This window comes from Suillus bovinus (assembly GCF_016758785.1).
Source record: "Suillus bovinus strain UH-Sbo-P2 chromosome Unknown EDB93scaffold_7, whole genome shotgun sequence".
In the NCBI taxonomy this organism is placed as follows: domain Eukaryota; kingdom Fungi; phylum Basidiomycota; class Agaricomycetes; order Boletales; family Suillaceae; genus Suillus; species Suillus bovinus.
In genome coordinates, this window is record NW_024542063.1 from 733336 (window position 1) to 749523 (window position 16188).

At 47.5% G+C, this 16188-nt stretch overlaps 5 protein-coding genes across 5 annotated transcripts; 2 read left to right on the forward strand and 3 right to left on the reverse strand.

The window, feature by feature from the left end:
* The first annotated feature begins 1 nt into the window (after position 1).
* Positions 2-5488, forward strand: EDB93DRAFT_1124874 (uncharacterized protein). The gene is made up of 18 exons (XM_041448692.1): positions 2-397; positions 449-489; positions 535-684; positions 742-920; positions 968-985; positions 1033-1121; positions 1194-1578; positions 1630-1709; positions 1769-2394; positions 2444-2495; positions 2546-2984; positions 3034-3646; positions 3703-3794; positions 3846-4431; positions 4485-4645; positions 4693-4812; positions 4865-5110; positions 5164-5488. The coding sequence occupies exons 1-17, from the start codon at positions 62-64 to the stop codon at positions 5041-5043; spliced, it is 4146 nt and encodes a 1381-aa protein (XP_041311557.1). The 5' UTR covers positions 2-61; the 3' UTR covers positions 5044-5110; positions 5164-5488.
* A 244-nt stretch (positions 5489-5732) lies between these two features.
* Positions 5733-7943, forward strand: EDB93DRAFT_1124878 (argininosuccinate synthetase). Its single transcript, XM_041448693.1, has 9 exons — positions 5733-6016; positions 6068-6147; positions 6197-6256; positions 6312-6377; positions 6426-6508; positions 6561-6670; positions 6723-7378; positions 7431-7531; positions 7581-7943. Exons 1-9 carry the CDS (start codon positions 5965-5967, stop codon positions 7651-7653), a joined length of 1281 nt encoding a protein of 426 aa, XP_041311558.1. The 5' UTR covers positions 5733-5964; the 3' UTR covers positions 7654-7943.
* A 252-nt stretch (positions 7944-8195) lies between these two features.
* Positions 8196-10691, reverse strand: EDB93DRAFT_1238610 (uncharacterized protein; the record flags this gene model as incomplete). The annotated part of the gene is made up of 13 exons (XM_041451548.1): positions 8196-8278; positions 8332-8436; positions 8489-8793; positions 8850-9115; positions 9166-9228; positions 9279-9403; positions 9458-9533; positions 9594-9709; positions 9795-9845; positions 9898-9966; positions 10023-10126; positions 10185-10280; positions 10339-10691. The coding sequence occupies 13 exons, from the start codon at positions 10689-10691 to the stop codon at positions 8196-8198; spliced, it is 1812 nt and encodes a 603-aa protein (XP_041311559.1).
* Positions 10692-10982: 291 nt separating this feature from the next.
* Positions 10983-13869, reverse strand: EDB93DRAFT_1124887 (uncharacterized protein). Its single transcript, XM_041448694.1, has 14 exons — positions 13231-13869; positions 13079-13177; positions 12920-13023; positions 12798-12866; positions 12696-12746; positions 12636-12642; positions 12490-12583; positions 12366-12441; positions 12178-12302; positions 12067-12129; positions 11749-12011; positions 11395-11699; positions 11239-11343; positions 10983-11184 (listed from the first exon to the last, which is right to left on the reverse strand). Exons 1-14 carry the CDS (start codon positions 13560-13562, stop codon positions 11102-11104), a joined length of 1776 nt encoding a protein of 591 aa, XP_041311560.1. The 5' UTR covers positions 13563-13869; the 3' UTR covers positions 10983-11101.
* Positions 13870-14472: 603 nt separating this feature from the next.
* On the reverse strand, positions 14473-16039 carry EDB93DRAFT_1124892 (ribonuclease III domain-containing protein). The gene is made up of 4 exons (XM_041448695.1): positions 15434-16039; positions 15147-15379; positions 14970-15087; positions 14473-14915 (listed from the first exon to the last, which is right to left on the reverse strand). Exons 1-4 carry the CDS (start codon positions 15926-15928, stop codon positions 14667-14669), a joined length of 1095 nt encoding a protein of 364 aa, XP_041311561.1. The 5' UTR covers positions 15929-16039; the 3' UTR covers positions 14473-14666.
* Between the last annotated feature and the right edge of the window lie 149 nt (positions 16040-16188).

Sequence of the window (16188 nt, forward strand, 5' to 3'; positions counted from 1 at the left end):
AGTGATTCACGTGACAGTGTTATACTCGCTTCGAAATTGCTCAGTAATTCAACGGTAATTGATGTCGCGTTCATCGTCCAAGTCAAAACCTGCGCATACAGGACCGAATTCGCAGTCAGCACGGATTCATATTGCAAACGAAAGTGCTACACCGGACAGAGACGTCGGACCCGTTCCCTCTTCCTTATCTTTACTAACAGCACGCCGTCCGTCATGGGCTCCTCCAATTTATGCTCATACGCAAGAAATGACTGCTGGGCTTGCTTCCTATCGCGATGTACCATCATTTGGAGCGACACAGACGACTCAATCATCCTCTTCGCCTGAAGATGGTGGCAACTTTCAGAGAAATCTTCGCATAGACATGAAGGAACTTGTGGGGGATGCAGTCGGAAATGTACGTATCCTTTGTGTCACAAAGAGGCAGTCTCTTGACCAAAGTACACAGATGAGTATCAGCCCTGCGAGCAGAGACATCGTTCTTGCAGCGTGAGTCAGTATATGTTGTGTTGAATGAATCTCAATAGCGCCAAGTCGCCGAGGTTTGTTTATCATCGACCTCGAGGCGCCCTCCGAGGTGCCACGTTTCCTTCCTCAAGGTGGAATGTGGGACGTCGCGGACGTCCAATGGAACCCACACCATGCTCGTGCAGAGTACATTGTATCTACCTCATCCGAGAAACTGTGAGCTCTCCTCCATACTGTTGTAACTGGAGCCTCCGACTGACAAAAAAATTGAAGCATTATATGGAACCTTATGATGGTCGGAAAGACATCCATTGAGCATATACTTCACTCTCATTATCGTGCCATCACTGACATCAACTGGCATACCAAGGAGCCCGATATTGTAGCTAGTGTCGGCATTGATGCTTGGGTGTGGTCTTGGGATTTAAGGGAGCCGAGGAAACCTGTACTGGGTGCGTTTTTTGATTATTCTCATCATACGTAGTTTGACTTATTCCAGGACTGTGCGCGTTCAACGGTAAGTGTTTTCGAGTCCGTAGTCACACGTTGTGATGTTTTGCACAGCGGGAGGTACTCAGGTGAAATGGAACCGACAGGATCCCAATGTTTTGGCATCTTCACATATGAATGAAGTTCTAATATGGGATCGCCGGGTATGCCGCCTTCGCTATATTATCTTCTGGGGTTTATTGCCCCTGAAGTCATTTTACTAATCTACCTGGTAGAAAGGTTCGCTTCCTACTGCGCGAATAAAGGCGCATGCTGCGAAGATTTATGGTATAGACTGGGCACATGAGCGGATGCACGACCTCGTTACTTGCTCTCTCGACAAAACGATCAAAGTATGGGACGTGTATGATGCTCCTTCTTTCTCCTTTAATCAGTCCTCGCAAGCCGACATTGAACCACGCTCAAAAATTTCAACGCGATATCCCGTCTGGCGCGCCCGAAACCTTCCTTTCGGACACGGCGTGTTAAGCTTGCCACAGCGCGGAGATACGGCCCTTGAAATGTACGCACTGGAGGGGAGTGATATTGGGACGCCAGTAGAGGTGTTTGAGGGACATGCAGATGTAGTGAAAGAATTCGTATGGAGGAAGGGAGGACTAGGTGAGCGCGCACACTTCAAACGGCAATCATCATGTAATTCGGTGCCTCCAGAGGGAGGAGATTACCACCTTATTACATGGTCTAAGGACAGAACTCTCAGATTTTGGCCGGTTGATGCTGAAATTATGGAGGTGCCCAATTATCTACCGTGAATCAGTGTGTTTGGTGTATAACATCTTCTATTTCACAGAAAGTTGGTCATACGACTACCACTCAAGCACCTTCGCACCCGCATTTGCAACGTTCGCGTTTCTTCACCGACAAGTCTTTCCGTCACCCGCCAATAGCAATTGATGCGCACCCGTCACTTCTATCAGCACCCATCGGGCATCGTGGAATCCTGGCTGAAGTTCGAGCGAGTACACTTCCTTCTCGAGTACCAACGACTACAGTAACTGGCCCCAGTGTTCTTGCGAGCAGGGACAAAGATCATAATCCCGTCCTCCAACCACACCATGGATCTGCAGCACGGGGCCGTGGTGCATTGCTTCTGGACGCCCCTGGATCAGCCGCGCTCGGCATCCCTGGCACTACCCTGAAGCCTCACGTTCATCATATTCCTGGGACACCCGCAACGATGACGATGACGCGTGGTCATGCGCTTGGTGGCAGGTCTGCGAGAATGGATGCGTTACAGTGGCTTGCAAGTTTCAAGGTTGGCGAGCGGCGCGAGGACAGCGCTTCTGGACCAGAGAGTAGAGTCAGCTCAGGAGAACGAGGAATAAAGGACGACGAGAGCGTTCCACCGGGCCAGAAGAGGAAACGGAGTGGGAGTCGTATCATGGATGGAGATGGAACACAAAGTTTACAAGATGAGTAAGTAACACTATTGACTCTCCTTGCTGCTACTGATCTCGGTGCGTAGAATTACTTCCGCGCTGACAAAGCTGCAAACATCCAAAATAAAACTTGAAAAGGTTCCTTTCATCTGCCTGAGCGCATGCGTTGACTTACTTAATATTCGTAGCACGATCTTGCTAAGCGGCGTACATGTACCCTTGGTCTGCATGGGCCATGGGGCGAGTCGTCTTCTGTTAGCGTGTTCATACGCATTTCTTTCCGATTTCCTAAGACATACCCTCAATCTGGCGTACCTGACATTGATCTTGAGCGAAACCCCCTAGTTTCAATGCAAAGTCGCGCATTCATGTTGAGACGGTTGAGAGGCATTCGAGAGAGAAGAAGACCGTGTCTTGAAGCCTGTCTGAGATTTTTACTTTTCGGGGATGAAGATGAAAGAGTTGGCATCCCGAGAGGAATTGACTCGGAGTCATCCAACGAGGAGGAGGATAGTGCACAGAAAGGGGAGGGAGGGAGAAAGTCAAGGGATTTTACAGTTTCGTTGTTGAGGAACAACAAGAATCTCGCAGAACCAAGGACTTCACAAGGTGTCTTTGGGCCGAACGGTTGGTACTTTTCTAGGTCATCTTCAGCGTACGTTAAAGATCAGATCAGGAGAACTGGTGTGTTTTTTCCGTGCACCGCCCCGGATAGTGCGCAATCCCATGAACGAGATGTCGGCTTCTCCGGTCACAACTCCAGCATCACGTTCGTCTCCCTCTGCTCAGAGGTTGTTCCAACCTCCTTCATTGCTCTCTGATGCGGTCCGACGGCTTGATATGGCTGCGATAGATCGTGACAGGCTGCTGGACTCACTTCCCCGGTCATCCGACGATAACGACACGACCATGCGCATAATGACCAACCTCCTTACTTTTTCGCACCGTCATCACCATAAGCGACACGAATCGATGGCCACTTCTGCCAGCTCCCTTCCAACAGCCAACCCTAGTTATGCCAAGGTGCCGGCCCTTACACGAAGAAGCACGGTGTTCATCGAAGGTCCAACCGATGCCGCATTTGCTCAGCGGAAAGTCGCAGAGGCGTATGTGTTTGGACACGACGGCGAGAGCGTAGGTGCTATATGTGAAGCAAATGCAAAAATTGCGCATGAACATGGGCAGTGGAATCATGAACGAGTATGGAGGATACTCGGAGGCCTGTTCCCCGCATCAGTAGTCAAAGGCGCAGGTCCAAGCAAGATTGCGCAGAAAATTATTGATTCGCTGTATGTTCTTGTCCTGTATAGTAAGTATTTCAAGCGTTAACTTTGGATTTTCACAGGTACAAGGAGTATTGTGCAAGCCATGACGTGCAGATGCTTGCAATGCTTGGTATAATCTTACTTCGAGCCTTCGTTTCTCTTCCCGATACTGGCAAGCCTTTTTCATTCGCTCATTGCAGCGTTCTCTCTGATGATATTACAGTGCCAAATACGCCCTCTGCAAATGACCCGTCGTCAATTTCACCGACCCCTGGAGACGATTACTTCTCGTTTGTGCGACGGAAAGGCCCGCGTGCGGCAGCCCTCTCTCCTGGTTGGCCGCGGCTCTCATCAACATCTCCCACAGCTCCGCCCCTTATGGCTTCGTCACTCTCGATGTCTAACACCTCCCGTGGTTCATGGTCAAGCCTGTTTAATACTGGCAGCATGCGACAATTTATGTCTGGAGTGCAAGAAAGTATCTCGACGCCTCTATCGATAGATACCCTTCAACTTCCGGCGAAGACCCCAATGCCTACGCCTCTACCATTGCCTGGGAGCGAAGGTGCAGGTTCTATGACACTGAGACTACCCAATCTGGACATACCAAGGCGAGGCAAGGGGTCGACGTTGATGTCACCAGTTTCAAAATCGTGGTCAGATACACCTGTTTTGTCAACACTTGCGCCTGCCGTACCCATTTCACCGGTGGTACGTGGGCGTCGACCGACTTTTTCGCAAGTTATCAACCCAAAGCAAGTAATCCAAGAAAAGAGATTGGTTATAGAAGAAGAATTTATTGAAGAAAAGTATAATATTTGTTTCTGCGTAGTGGGCGAACCTTCACATTACGATCATTTAGGCCAGCCGCATATGATCAACAGATCCTTGCTCAGTATAAGTGTCATGTTCTTTCATATGCGGAGATGCTTTTTAGGTGGCAGCTTCTGAACAAACGACTTGAACTACTGAAGAGTGCCAAGATAAGCACGTTTCATGCCAATAGCCGAGAGGCTACCTTCGGTACGCAGCGAATCGGAAAATATGTGTCAACTGACGACTTTCAGTAGATGTGCAGCATGCCTGTGGGAAATGCAATCGCACTTTTGGCCCCCACGTAGAAACATGTTCATGTTGTGGGGTAAGGACTCTTAAACCGCGGTGCTCTTTGTGTCGTTTGCCTGTGAAAGGTAGTGCAACGTGACACTCATTGATGATGTTTGACTCACGCTAGGCATTCAGGCCTCTCACGCACCTGTGGAAACTGCCTCCATGTCACACATTTGGGATGTTGGCGAGATACTATGTCAAATGTGTGCGGCTCTGGTTGTGGATGTCGCTGTAGAGGAGAGCTGCGTTCTGATCTACGAGCATCCATGGTACCATCCTCGATACCTGCACCTTCTGCATTGTCGAGGTAGAATCGAATAGTCCAGAACATACATGATGCTCGAGTGTTTTTGGAGTGGTCTCTTATTGTAATTCATAGTAAGTTGAACGGAATATAATTCCAACGATACGACTATTCATCCCAAGCAAAGAAGTGCAGCCTAAACATGAAATAACCCAAGGGCCTTTGTTTTGATGATCGGGGTTTCCTTGTCATTGAGCTCGTGCAAGGAGCCAACTGCAAGTTGTGTGATATGTGAGAGGCGACGACGAGAAACGGAAGACAGGGGTTAGGAAAAACGGAGTACCGGCGGAGTTTCGGACAAAGTTCCAGAGATGGTTCCGGATAGATCACGTGATCGAGCAACTTCGGACGTCGCCGGTAGAGGCTCAAGACAACATCAAGTAGGTCAGGTTAAAAAAGTTTTAAAACTTGCCGTGGACCAATTGTATCGTCAAGGAGTAAGCCCAAGATGCACCTACTGACAAAGAGCTGATCAGCGTATCAGTCTGAGTGAAGATGGGTTTAAATTCAATATTCGTATTGTGAGAACATTCTCAGTTGTATCATCGAGACCTGCAGTGTGTAGTCTTGATCTAAAGTAATAAATCTCGCTGCAGTACAAGCGGGATCGGGTACTAAGCGCGTGAGCGAGGAGCATTACCGATGACTATATACTACGTTTACCGCTGCCAGAAACTAAGATCAAACGACGCACGGTGTGCAGACAGTAGACCATCCATCGCGTATCTATTCGCATCCTGGCCAAAATCGACGTATGATCGCCAACTTCGGTATTTTCGGTGCACTTTTCTATATCTGGTAACTTTCACGGTTAACTGTCACTGTTCGGCTTCCAGAGTCCTCCCCGGCCTACTTTTTAAATCGATCCTTCAACCTTGAGACTTCAGATCTTTAATTGCCCGTGTGCCCTTTATCAACTGTTGTAACAATGTCACCCCCTGCAAAAGGTCGTGTTTTGCTAGCATACTCTGGTGGTCTTGGTAAGTTGATCTACGCGATGGAAGATCATCGTTAAATATCAAGATCTGCAGACACTTCATGCATCTTGGCATGGCTGATCGAGGAGGGCTATGAGGTTTACGCCTTCATGGCCGACGTCGGTCAAGAGGAGGTGCCAATATCCTCTGTAATACGCTACTGATCACTGACTGTTTGTGCAGGATTTCGAAGCAGCTAGAAAGAAGGCACTCAGCGTTGGTGCAAAGAAATTTTTCTTGGAGGTTTGAAATATCTCTTCTATCAACCTTGCAGAGCTTGTCACTCAGAAACCAACAGGACCTGAAGCGTGAATTTGTGACCCACTTAATCTACCCTGCTGTACAAGCAAACTGCATCTACGAAGTAAGTGCCATCATCTCGGCAGTCATCACGAGCTGATCGCGATCCCAGAATGTATATCTACTTGGAACTTCTCTCGCCCGTCCTGTTATCGCTCGCGGTATGATATCCGTTGCAGACAGAGAGGGTTGCGAGTAAGCCTCGTCTTCATCTTTCACTCACCTGCGCTCAGCGATCTTCTAACAGCTATGTATCACATGGCTGCACAGGCAAAGGGAATGATCAGGTTCGCTTTGAACTTGCTTTCTATGGTCTCAAGCCAGACATCAAGGTCATCGCTCCTTGGAGGCTTCCTGGTGATCCAATTTTCCGAACCGATAAAGTTCTTTTCTAATCCCTAACATCCAGAGTTTTACAACCGTTTCCCTGGCCGACAAGCACTTCTTGCATATGCGGCGGAGAAGGGAATTCCCGTGCAACAAACTGCCGCAAAGCCATGGTCAACCGACGAGAATCTGTTCCATATCTCCTATGAGGCAGGAATCCTCGAGGATCCAAACACCACACCTCCCGATGACATGTGGAAACTCACTTCGTCCCTCCAAGATGCACCACAGGAGCCTGAGCCACTATCGATCGAGTTCAAAGCTGGTCTTCCCGTAAAGGTTGTGATTGCAAACCAGGCCCCTCTCACTGATCCCGTCGACATTTTCCTCGCACTCAATGCTGTCGCGAGGAAGCATGGTGTCGGCCGTATCGACATCGTCGAAAACCGATTTATCGGCGTCAAGTCTCGTGGTTGTTATGAGTCGCCTGCAGCGACTATTTTACGTGTCGCACATATGGACATTGAAGGTCTTACGCTCGACCGCAATGTTCGTGCTCTTCGCGATCAGTTCATTACTATCGAACTGGCCCGTATTCTTTACAATGGCCACTTCTTCACCCCTGAGCGCGAGTTCGTAACTAGCGCCATCCCCGCGAGCCAGCGCACCGTCAACGGAACAGTACGCTTGAAACTCTACAAGGGTAATGTCGTTGTTATCGGTCGCTACTCCGATGAGGTAACGAATTTGATTCATAACTTACTTTCATGTTGTCTTACCCGCTTTTCAGGGTCTCTATGATGAGCACGAATCTTCCATGGACGAGCTCGGTGGGTTCGAGCCAACAGACACGACAGGCTTCATCCAGATCGAAAGCATTCGCATCAAAAAGTATATATTCAGCTGATCTCATCACAACCTGCTCACTTATCTTTTCAAGGTGGGGTCAGGCCAATGCTCGCAAGGGCCAGGCTGGTGTTGGGCCACAAGATGTTTATGGCTCCCGCATATAGTCGACTGCAATTTCCTAGATCTCAAGGACGGAAATGAATTTGTAAATTGTAAATCGTACCCTGCTATTACTCCCAGCCATGTCGGGCCAATCATTGAGTACTAACCAGTACAAGCCTCGATCGATGTCTTCCAAGAACTAGCTGAATAACTTGCATCGATATCATGGTCATGTATAAATATACCTTGTATAACGAATTTCGGGGTGTTGAGAGTTGTCACGTACCGTGAATATGAGTATGATTGCACCCAGGAGAGACTGGAATCTATAACAAGGGCGACTCATTGGGATAGTACAGTGCAAGCATCAGCAGAAACACATGAAGACCTCGAAGATTCATTTTTGTGAGTCCAAACGCTCTAGACTCGTGAGCCCGATTATCATGTCGTTCTTAACCGCTCTATTAGAGCTCAAACCTCGGATATATCAGAAGTCTGCAAGTAATGAAATTGCTCGTTGCTGAGCTGTAGCTGTACGATCACAGTGACGTGTATCACATGGAAAACCTCCATATGATATTTTGACATACAACTTGAGGCTTACTTAAGGAAGGGATGATTCGTCTACGTTGAGAACCAAAGTGGTGTAGAATCGGATAACCTCAACGAAGTTATTGATGGAAATCGCTAGAGAACAGTCAGCCATTCGGTTACTGAGAAACCAGTCTAAAATATTGCACCTTCATTGACTGTGTGCACGCCAGAAGGAAGAGACCCTCCACCAGCTGCCTCAAGGTGACCATATCGGAAAATATGGTCAGTCAACTTCCAATAGAACCGTGTATCTGTATTCCAAATGTTTACCAAAGCTAGTACGATGCATGCTCAAAACCCCACCTGTGTTACCGGACATGATACCTGGGCTTACGATGATAGCATCTGAACCTGATGTATTTCTATGAGAGTTGTAGGCTGCCTTGATGGTCCCAGATAAAAGCCGAAACGGTGCAGCCTCTTCACCAGATGGAGTGACTGGTGCTGGCTCCAAGCCGTCACCAAATGCAGTGGAGAGGGTCAAGGTGCCATATGATGGTGCATCTGCTTCGGAAATATGGCTATCAAAGGCCATGTAAGAAAGATTGAAGTGATTGGCGAGCGATTTCAATAATTCAATGTCGCGCACTTTTGTGGTGGCAAGAGAACTACAAATAAGATTGGACCTATTAACGACGATACTCATTTGCATCAAAAGCCCCACCTTTCTGTAGAAATGCGGTGATTTACAATGGCCCATGCCTGCTCTGGGAGAGCATTTACTTTCACTCCACCGTCCACGAGATCGATAGCTTGAGTAGTACCGACAAGACTCATGAAAGCACGGTTCTTAAAGAGTTCCTGCTCAGCAGCACGAAGTGCTCCATCACAATGCTCTGCACGTGACATGTGTTCCTTTAACGAGGGACTGATGCCTGGTGCGTGTTGAGCCATACATTGAGCGTTCTTGTAAGTCGGGGATCCTCTTGTCTGCCGGAAAATTATCAGTGCATCATTATATTCAGTCTCTTAAAGCTCACCAAGTGGGCCTCGAAGGGGTTTTTCTCATACTGTACAAGGAGCTCTGCAAGTATACCGATGCTCTTGGAAAATCAGAATCAATTGGTGAAGATTTGAGTATGAGAGAGCTCACCGTATGAGGTGGAGGAAGACTGGAATGGCCACCAGGAGATGTAACTTTGATCTGGACGTTCAAGCTACCTTTCTCGGCAATTGCAGGTACTGCAATAACACGACCATATACCTCGCTGTACCCAGCTGTCAACCAGATCACCGTTACCTATCGTGTTAGTGGGTGGAACAATAACTCACCGCCTTCATCGAGAAGCATGGTAAAGGCGTTTTCTCCAAATCTCTCTAGCATTTCCGTGGCTAGGGAAGACGCACCCTTGAACCGGCATTCAATATTAACGTGCTGATATAGCTATGCAGAGTTTGAGCAACTTACCCGCAATCCACTTACTTCTTCATCAAATCCTGACGCGATCACAACCGTGCGAGTCGGCTTGAAGCCGTTCTCTAGCATAGATTCAATCGCAGACCTGCGGCAATCAGTATACTTTTCTTGAATGTCATAAGGGCACAGACATGATCCCTAGACGCAATCAATGAGTTCAGGAATAGAACTAGATGTTGGAACGTTAACTACCAATTAGACCGCTCTTATCATCGCACGACCCGCGACCCCAAAGGGTTTCCCCTGGCAAGGTATCAGGTAAAAACATGCTACACGTAAAAACTATTATACGGACCATCAAAGTAACCGGAGAATGGAGGATGCTGCCATTCATTGATTGTCGTTTCTAAGACAGGGACCACGTCTAGTGGCCAATGCGTTATCAGTCTATAGATATTTATGATGCACAAATGAACTTGCCCTGGTGAGCAGCAAGGAGGAGTGGCTTCAAAGCACTGTCTGAGCCTTTCCACACGTATAACAGTCCGTATGTGTTGACTTTCGTAAGTTCCAAGTTCAAGTGACTGACACATGATGTAAACTGGGCAATTGGACAATGGCACAGTGCAGAAAAGTACTCACAGTAAAGGGAATGAATCTTTCAGATAATCATGTAATGGGAGGAATTTCTCCCAAACGGGCTCTGTCACATCTCCCATATCATCGAACGTTTCTGTGCTTTATGGGGGCTGTATTAGATCAGATGTTCAGGATATCGCAGGCGAAACAAACGCACGGAATTCGCACAGCTCCCCCAAGCCAATCTACAGCTCTCGCTTTGAACTCCTCAGTGTTGTACACTCGTTGAAGACTCTCCCAGATCACTCCATTCTTCTCTGGAACAAGTTCATCCACCTGAGGACACAAATTTAGGCCATCCTCGAGGATGCCGACAGGGTAACTGTTTGAAAGTCTTTTGACGAAGTATGTTGAAGCAGAGATTGCGAGTGCAGCGACGAGCGTGACCTTGAATACGAATGCCTTGGCCTTCGAAAGCTTCGTAGTCACGGTGGATGTGCGGGTATTAACGCCTGGAAGCTCGTCAGCTTCAAGTTTCTTTTCGACTGGGTTCAAGTTAGCTTGGGACATGTTATGCGGCAGAAGCATGGAAGATTCTCACTCTTGGCAAGCTGGAAACTGATATATGATAGACAAGACTGATAACCCACCGTTTTACGGGCCGCTTTGGGTGTCCATTAATATCGACATATGTCAGAGGGTGGGTCACGAGTCTCGCCGCTATATAATCCATAGACCGCATGTCTGTAAAGCTTATTCTTTTCCGCCGCATAAAACATATTGCGTAGACTTTCAGAATAATTGCGAGGAAAGGCGTAGGACTCGGACGCCAAACAAACTAAGTTCTCACACACCCGGTGACGCCAAACCTCGACTATTCGCGCTACGCCTTATATATATTTCAATATTCCCCGATACAGCCATGCAAAGGGCACCGCATCTTAACGTTTGTAGCGATACTAAAATACAGAAATTCTCTCTCAGGGTAACTCCGATTCATCAACATTGAGAATAAGTGTGGTGAAGAATCGAATCATTTCAACGAAGTTGCTGATCTTAATGGCTGTCATGGAACCTTGCGTCAAATATGTCGTTAGAGGGAAAAATCAAGTCTCACCCTCATTGACGGTGTGTACTCCAGAAATGATGCTTCCACCTGTAGCACCATCTGTGTGGCCATAGCGGAAGATGTGTTCGGTCAGCTTCCAATAGTACCTCGTGTCTGTCAGGGGTGTGAGGATCACATGATGATGGCCAGACAGATATCACTGACCTGTGTTGCCTGACATGATTCCAGGACTGATAATCAAGCTATCGTCATTTGTAAGACCTCTGTGAGAGTTATATGCAGCCCTGATAGTGCCAGATAACAATCGGTAAGGCAAGGCGTCATGTCCAGTGGGTGAGACTGGAGCAGGCTCAAGTCCGTGCGTATAAGCTTCGGATAGTGTCAAGGTGCCGAACGCAGGAGCATCAGCATCAGTTATCCTAGCACCGAAGGCGGTATATGATAGGTTAAATTGACTTGCTAGCGATATGAGCAACTCAGTGTCATGCGTTTTCGTTGCAGTGACGGAACTAGACTCGATGTTAGCATGCATTTGTGCGATATTGATTAATCACCAACCTCTGCGTCGAAATGCGATGGTTCACTACAGCCCAAGCTTGCTCTGGCAGGGCATTGACTTTTACCCCTCCGTGAATGAGATCAATGGCTTGAGTGGTTCCAACGAGACTTTTGAACATCGGGTTCTTGAAAAGTTCCTGCTCGGCGCGGCGAAGAGCAAGTTCATTATGTTCTGCGTGAATGATGTCTCTTCGTAGCGATGCAGGAAGGTCAGGTGTGTGGATAAGACATTGTGCAATCTTATACGTCGGTGAACCTCTTTCCTGCGAGATTTGAGCGAGAGTTATTATATTGCCCTATCGGTGTTCCAGAACTTACAAGATGAACCCCAAACGGATTTCTCTCAATATTAACGAGCATGTCCGCCAATATGCCAATGCTCTATGCTGACATGAGCGCCCGGTCATTAGTTCTAGAGTGAAGACCTACAGTGTGATACGGTGGAAGACTCGAGTGTCCACCAGGAGATGCAACATTTATCATCACGTCCAAATACCCTTTCTCAGAAATTCCGGGAGTTGCGATGACTCGACCAAACTGTTCGCCATATCCAGCTGTAACCCGAAATAATGCCAGTTAAGAATGTCTAGCTGATGGCAAAGAAAGCATCATCTTACAGCCTTCATCTACTAGCATAGCATAACCGTTTTCACCGAACATCTCCAGTAACACTGGTGCCAACGTTTGAGCGCCCTGTCGATGGTTCAGCCTAGTGTTCAAACTGTGAATTGATGTCCTTACGTGGAGGCCGCTGGTCTCCTCGTCGAACCCGGATGCCAAAACTATGGTTCGGGTTGGCTGAAACTTGTTCTCCAACATATTCTCCATGGCGGACCTAACGTAAGATCTAAGTTAGAGTGAAAGAAAGGATATAAGATATATTATACATGATGCCTGTGCATCCATCATCAGCCAAACGTCAAGCGCATAACTTGTGAATAGCTCACCTATCAGCCCGCTTTTGTCATCTTGCGAACCGCGTCCCCATATCCGTTCACCTATCATGCCCATCAGAAGTTATCAGATAGATTGTAATAGAATACTCGGACCGTCGAAGTACCCAGAAAAAGGTGGATACTGCCATTGGTCAATTGTGGTCTCTTCCACGGGAACAACATCTAAATCACAAAAATTCCAGGGACTCGCCACGTAAGAAGGGTACTCAGCTCACCTTGATGGGCTGCAAGCAAGAGAGGCTTTAGAGAGCCGCTCGTTCCTTTCCATACATATATCAGGCCATACGTATTGACTTTCGTCACCTCAAGGGAAGCATGACTGTACAATTACAGGGATAGTCAGTCTAGACACAATAAACTAGAAGCACACCTACACCAGTGGGAATGCCTTCAACAGATAGTCGTGAAAAGCACCGAATTTCTCCCAGCGTGGGTCAGTCCCGACAGGACCCATCTGATCATAGGATTCTGTTCTTAGTACCGGTGAGTTCTCTGGTGAGGCTCACGATGTGAATGATAAGCTCACGGGATTCTAACAGCCCCTGCAAGCCAGTCCACCGCTCTCATTTTGAATGCATCTGTTTCATAGGTGTCGCCCAAAGTCTTCCACAAAGCACCGTTAGACTTTGGGATAAGTTCAGACACCTGGGGGCAGATATCTGCATTGACTTCCTGGTAGGGGTAGTACGGCACAATGCCATATGGTAGCATCCATATAAAAGTGGATGCGAATACAGCAGCCAGTACCACCAGACCCATCCTTCGTGCCACTATCCTGCCGCTTAACAACGTCCTGGCGGTACGCGGTGGCAAGACACCAGGTAGGAACTCGTTTGTTTTCTTGTCCATGGCAGACATGCTCAACAAGGTATATCTTGAAGGACTCCCACAGGCGAAGTAGTAGTTATATCACGGCCCGGGCAATACGGATCGTCGAAGCCCGCTTGGCCATGAGACCTCTAGGCTGTGTCACGTTATCGCGTGTGGATCAACAAGCACGCGAACTTTAGTGATAAATTACTGACTTGTTCTCAACCACGTCACCTGTCAATGCATGTGTCCTGCAGTGGACCAGAATATGGAAAGGACGACTCTCGGACTTCATTCTATCGAAACACCAGCAGTTATTTGTAAGCTGGACGCTTACCATCTACTTACAATATCATGAATCACGTGCAACGTTCCCTCTATATCACAGCAAGCCGGGCGAGGGACTCGGGTCTCTCAATTACCTACGACTACGTGCTCATCTGTATGACGCTTAGGAGAATCATAACTTTGTCCTGTCCTCCCAGCGAGTTTCCAGCATTACATGATAATCAATCTCCCTTCTACTTGCCACACTTTACTCATCGCGCACTCGTCATGCAAACTATCGATTCAGACGCGAATGTGGTCCACATATTTCAGAAGACTTCTGCATCTGAGAATACTTACATCACAGTCTGATCAATGTAGGTCTTCGGCCATGAGATCTTGAGACCTGCTCATGTTGTCGCGCATCAATGCTGGGTTGCCCTTGAGCTGCTCGATCAATACAGATAGAGAAGAAAATAGACGGTTTACTGCAGGAGAGTGGGGTGTCCAGTTGCACAAACTCCTTGAAAGACATTTCCAAATAAGCTTATTAGTAGTTGGACAGTTCATACTACGGCAATGGAGATACCTCTAGAACAGGTATTATGACACAGATGTGTGGAGAGGACAGAGGCGTTTGAAATCTCAATCCTGGACACGAAAGCATCTTGAACAACAGAAACATTTTCCATGGAATTCTAGCACGGTTAAATTAGCTGTCTAGGCCAAGTGCAGGTTGACGTAAGTTATGCAGGATGAGTGTTGGCATGTCGACTTCGCTGGTCAGTCCTATAGAAGGAATGTAATAATTCCTTCTTGTATGGGGTCTTCGTATCGCTCTTAAAACTTCAAGAGTAAACTGTGTGAATTAAGCAAGATTGTGTACTATACATCCAGACTCTCTCGTTTCGCCTCTATCTCCTCTAGTGTCGGTCGCTTGGGAGCGACGATATTGCTGCGCCCTGAGCTCGCATACAAAATTTCAGCCTCACCGAGCGCCCCGGGGGTGTATGGTGCTTCTGATCCAGTCTTGTAGATACTACACTGCTTGGAAGGGAATGTCGATGAAGGGACTTGGAGAAGGTGGTTTGGCGTCCGAGTAAGGTATAGCCGGTGTAGCGAGTCTTCGGCCGCCTATAGCACCTGAAGTAAGATCATCATAGACAGGTATACCTGGACGTTGCTTACCCGGTATTCTGCCATCTTTAACGAACTACCAAAACCCTCGCCAAGCTTGTCTTGTCCAGAAAAAATACCCACTACAAATACGGGCGAATTCGAATAACGACCAGTCTCCTTCAGTAATCTGTACGATAAATACTCTTCAAGTCAGTGAGATACAAACACTATATCCGGGCAGCACACCTAGATTTTGGACGTTCACGACCGAATTTTTCCACAGTTTCTATAAGGGCTCGCTTTGGGTCACGGAATCTGATCATGCTCCGCAGGTCAACCTGCCTACTCAAGAAAAACGACTGGACAAATTTCCGTGCAGATTGGATTGATATTTCCTGGTAAACGAGGGCAGTTATTGCCCTCGGTATTGATGCTAATGCATCCGAGTGCAACAGTGCTGGAGACATTGGTGTCGTAGGCTAAAATGTTCGATCAGTGACAAACAGCTTATACTTTAAACATTAATACTCTACCTGTCTATGCCACCGTAGTAGGGGTGCTGCACCCATTTCCTGAGCGACACTCGCGCATGTTAATGGACCAACGTGAGCACTAACTGCAGCCTTTAAAACGCGAGTCGGCAAATGCGGGTATGCGGCATGAAGATGTTCAGATGCAAATAGTCCCATCAATGAATTTCCTAGCGTCGCAAGATTTGCGTTTGTTGGGGGTGTAGGGCTTGCAGGGTAATATTTAGCATGAAGATTGAGGAACGACTTGTGTGTGCAAGCGCGTCGGACTACATCTGCTGACGACAACACGTTTGCAAGACCTATTCGGTGAGCAAACGCGGTTAGAGCAGACGTAGGTGGCGGTTGGAGAGTTGCCCATAACTCCGGGTCAAAGAAATTTGGTTTGCCAGAGTCAGGTGTGAGGATGGCCTCTTTTGGCGGAAACTGCTTCAGTTGTGAAGTAGAAACAGCTAGCTTTGAAGCCGAGGAATAAAGGCGTTTTGAGACATGACCCATTGGCGGAAATTGACACAGGATGAGTCGTGTTCGACACTCGAGCCGTCGTCTTATGATGACCCCGTTGGACTTGTTTCCGCTCAAGCTTGCTCAAACCAAAAATTAGTCCAATGTCATTTCGGCAAACTCCGCAAGCACGGTACCCCTGCAAGATCATCTCATCTTTTTGTAAAATTTTACTCGCTGTGAAGCCTAGCTGGATATGCATCTCAGGAGCTTAATATGTTGCTTTTAAATGCAATTGTAAATGTTTGGGCAAT

Bases quoted from the DNA above. Each gene is read 5' to 3' on its own strand.
- EDB93DRAFT_1124874 (XM_041448692.1), top strand. From the start codon at position 62: ATGTCGCGTTCATCGTCCAAGTCAAAACCTGCGCATACAGGACCGAAT. The intron at 1,710-1,768 runs GTGCCCAATTAT...TCTATTTCACAG, and splicing joins TTGATGCTGAAATTATGGAG to AAAGTTGGTCATACGACTAC. The intron at 3,647-3,702 runs GTATGTTCTTGT...GGATTTTCACAG, and splicing joins CAGAAAATTATTGATTCGCT to GTACAAGGAGTATTGTGCAA.
- EDB93DRAFT_1124887 (XM_041448694.1), bottom strand. From the start codon at position 13,562: ATGTCTGCCATGGACAAGAAAACAAACGAGTTCCTACCTGGTGTCTTG. The intron at 13,178-13,230 runs GTGAGCTTATCA...ACCGGTACTAAG, and splicing joins GCAGGGGCTGTTAGAATCCC to AACAGAATCCTATGATCAGA. The intron at 11,185-11,238 runs GTGAGACTTGAT...GTTCCATGACAG, and splicing joins AGTACACACCGTCAATGAGG to CCATTAAGATCAGCAACTTC.
- EDB93DRAFT_1124892 (XM_041448695.1), bottom strand. From the start codon at position 15,928: ATGGGTCATGTCTCAAAACGCCTTTATTCCTCGGCTTCAAAGCTAGCT. The intron at 15,380-15,433 runs GTAGAGTATTAA...CGAACATTTTAG, and splicing joins TACTACGGTGGCATAGACAG to CCTACGACACCAATGTCTCC. The intron at 14,916-14,969 runs GTAAGCAACGTC...CAGGTGCTATAG, and splicing joins TAAAGATGGCAGAATACCGG to GCGGCCGAAGACTCGCTACA.
- EDB93DRAFT_1124878 (XM_041448693.1), top strand. From the start codon at position 5,965: ATGTCACCCCCTGCAAAAGGTCGTGTTTTGCTAGCATACTCTGGTGGT. The intron at 6,017-6,067 runs GTAAGTTGATCT...CAAGATCTGCAG, and splicing joins AGCATACTCTGGTGGTCTTG to ACACTTCATGCATCTTGGCA. The intron at 6,257-6,311 runs GTTTGAAATATC...AGAAACCAACAG, and splicing joins CAAAGAAATTTTTCTTGGAG to GACCTGAAGCGTGAATTTGT.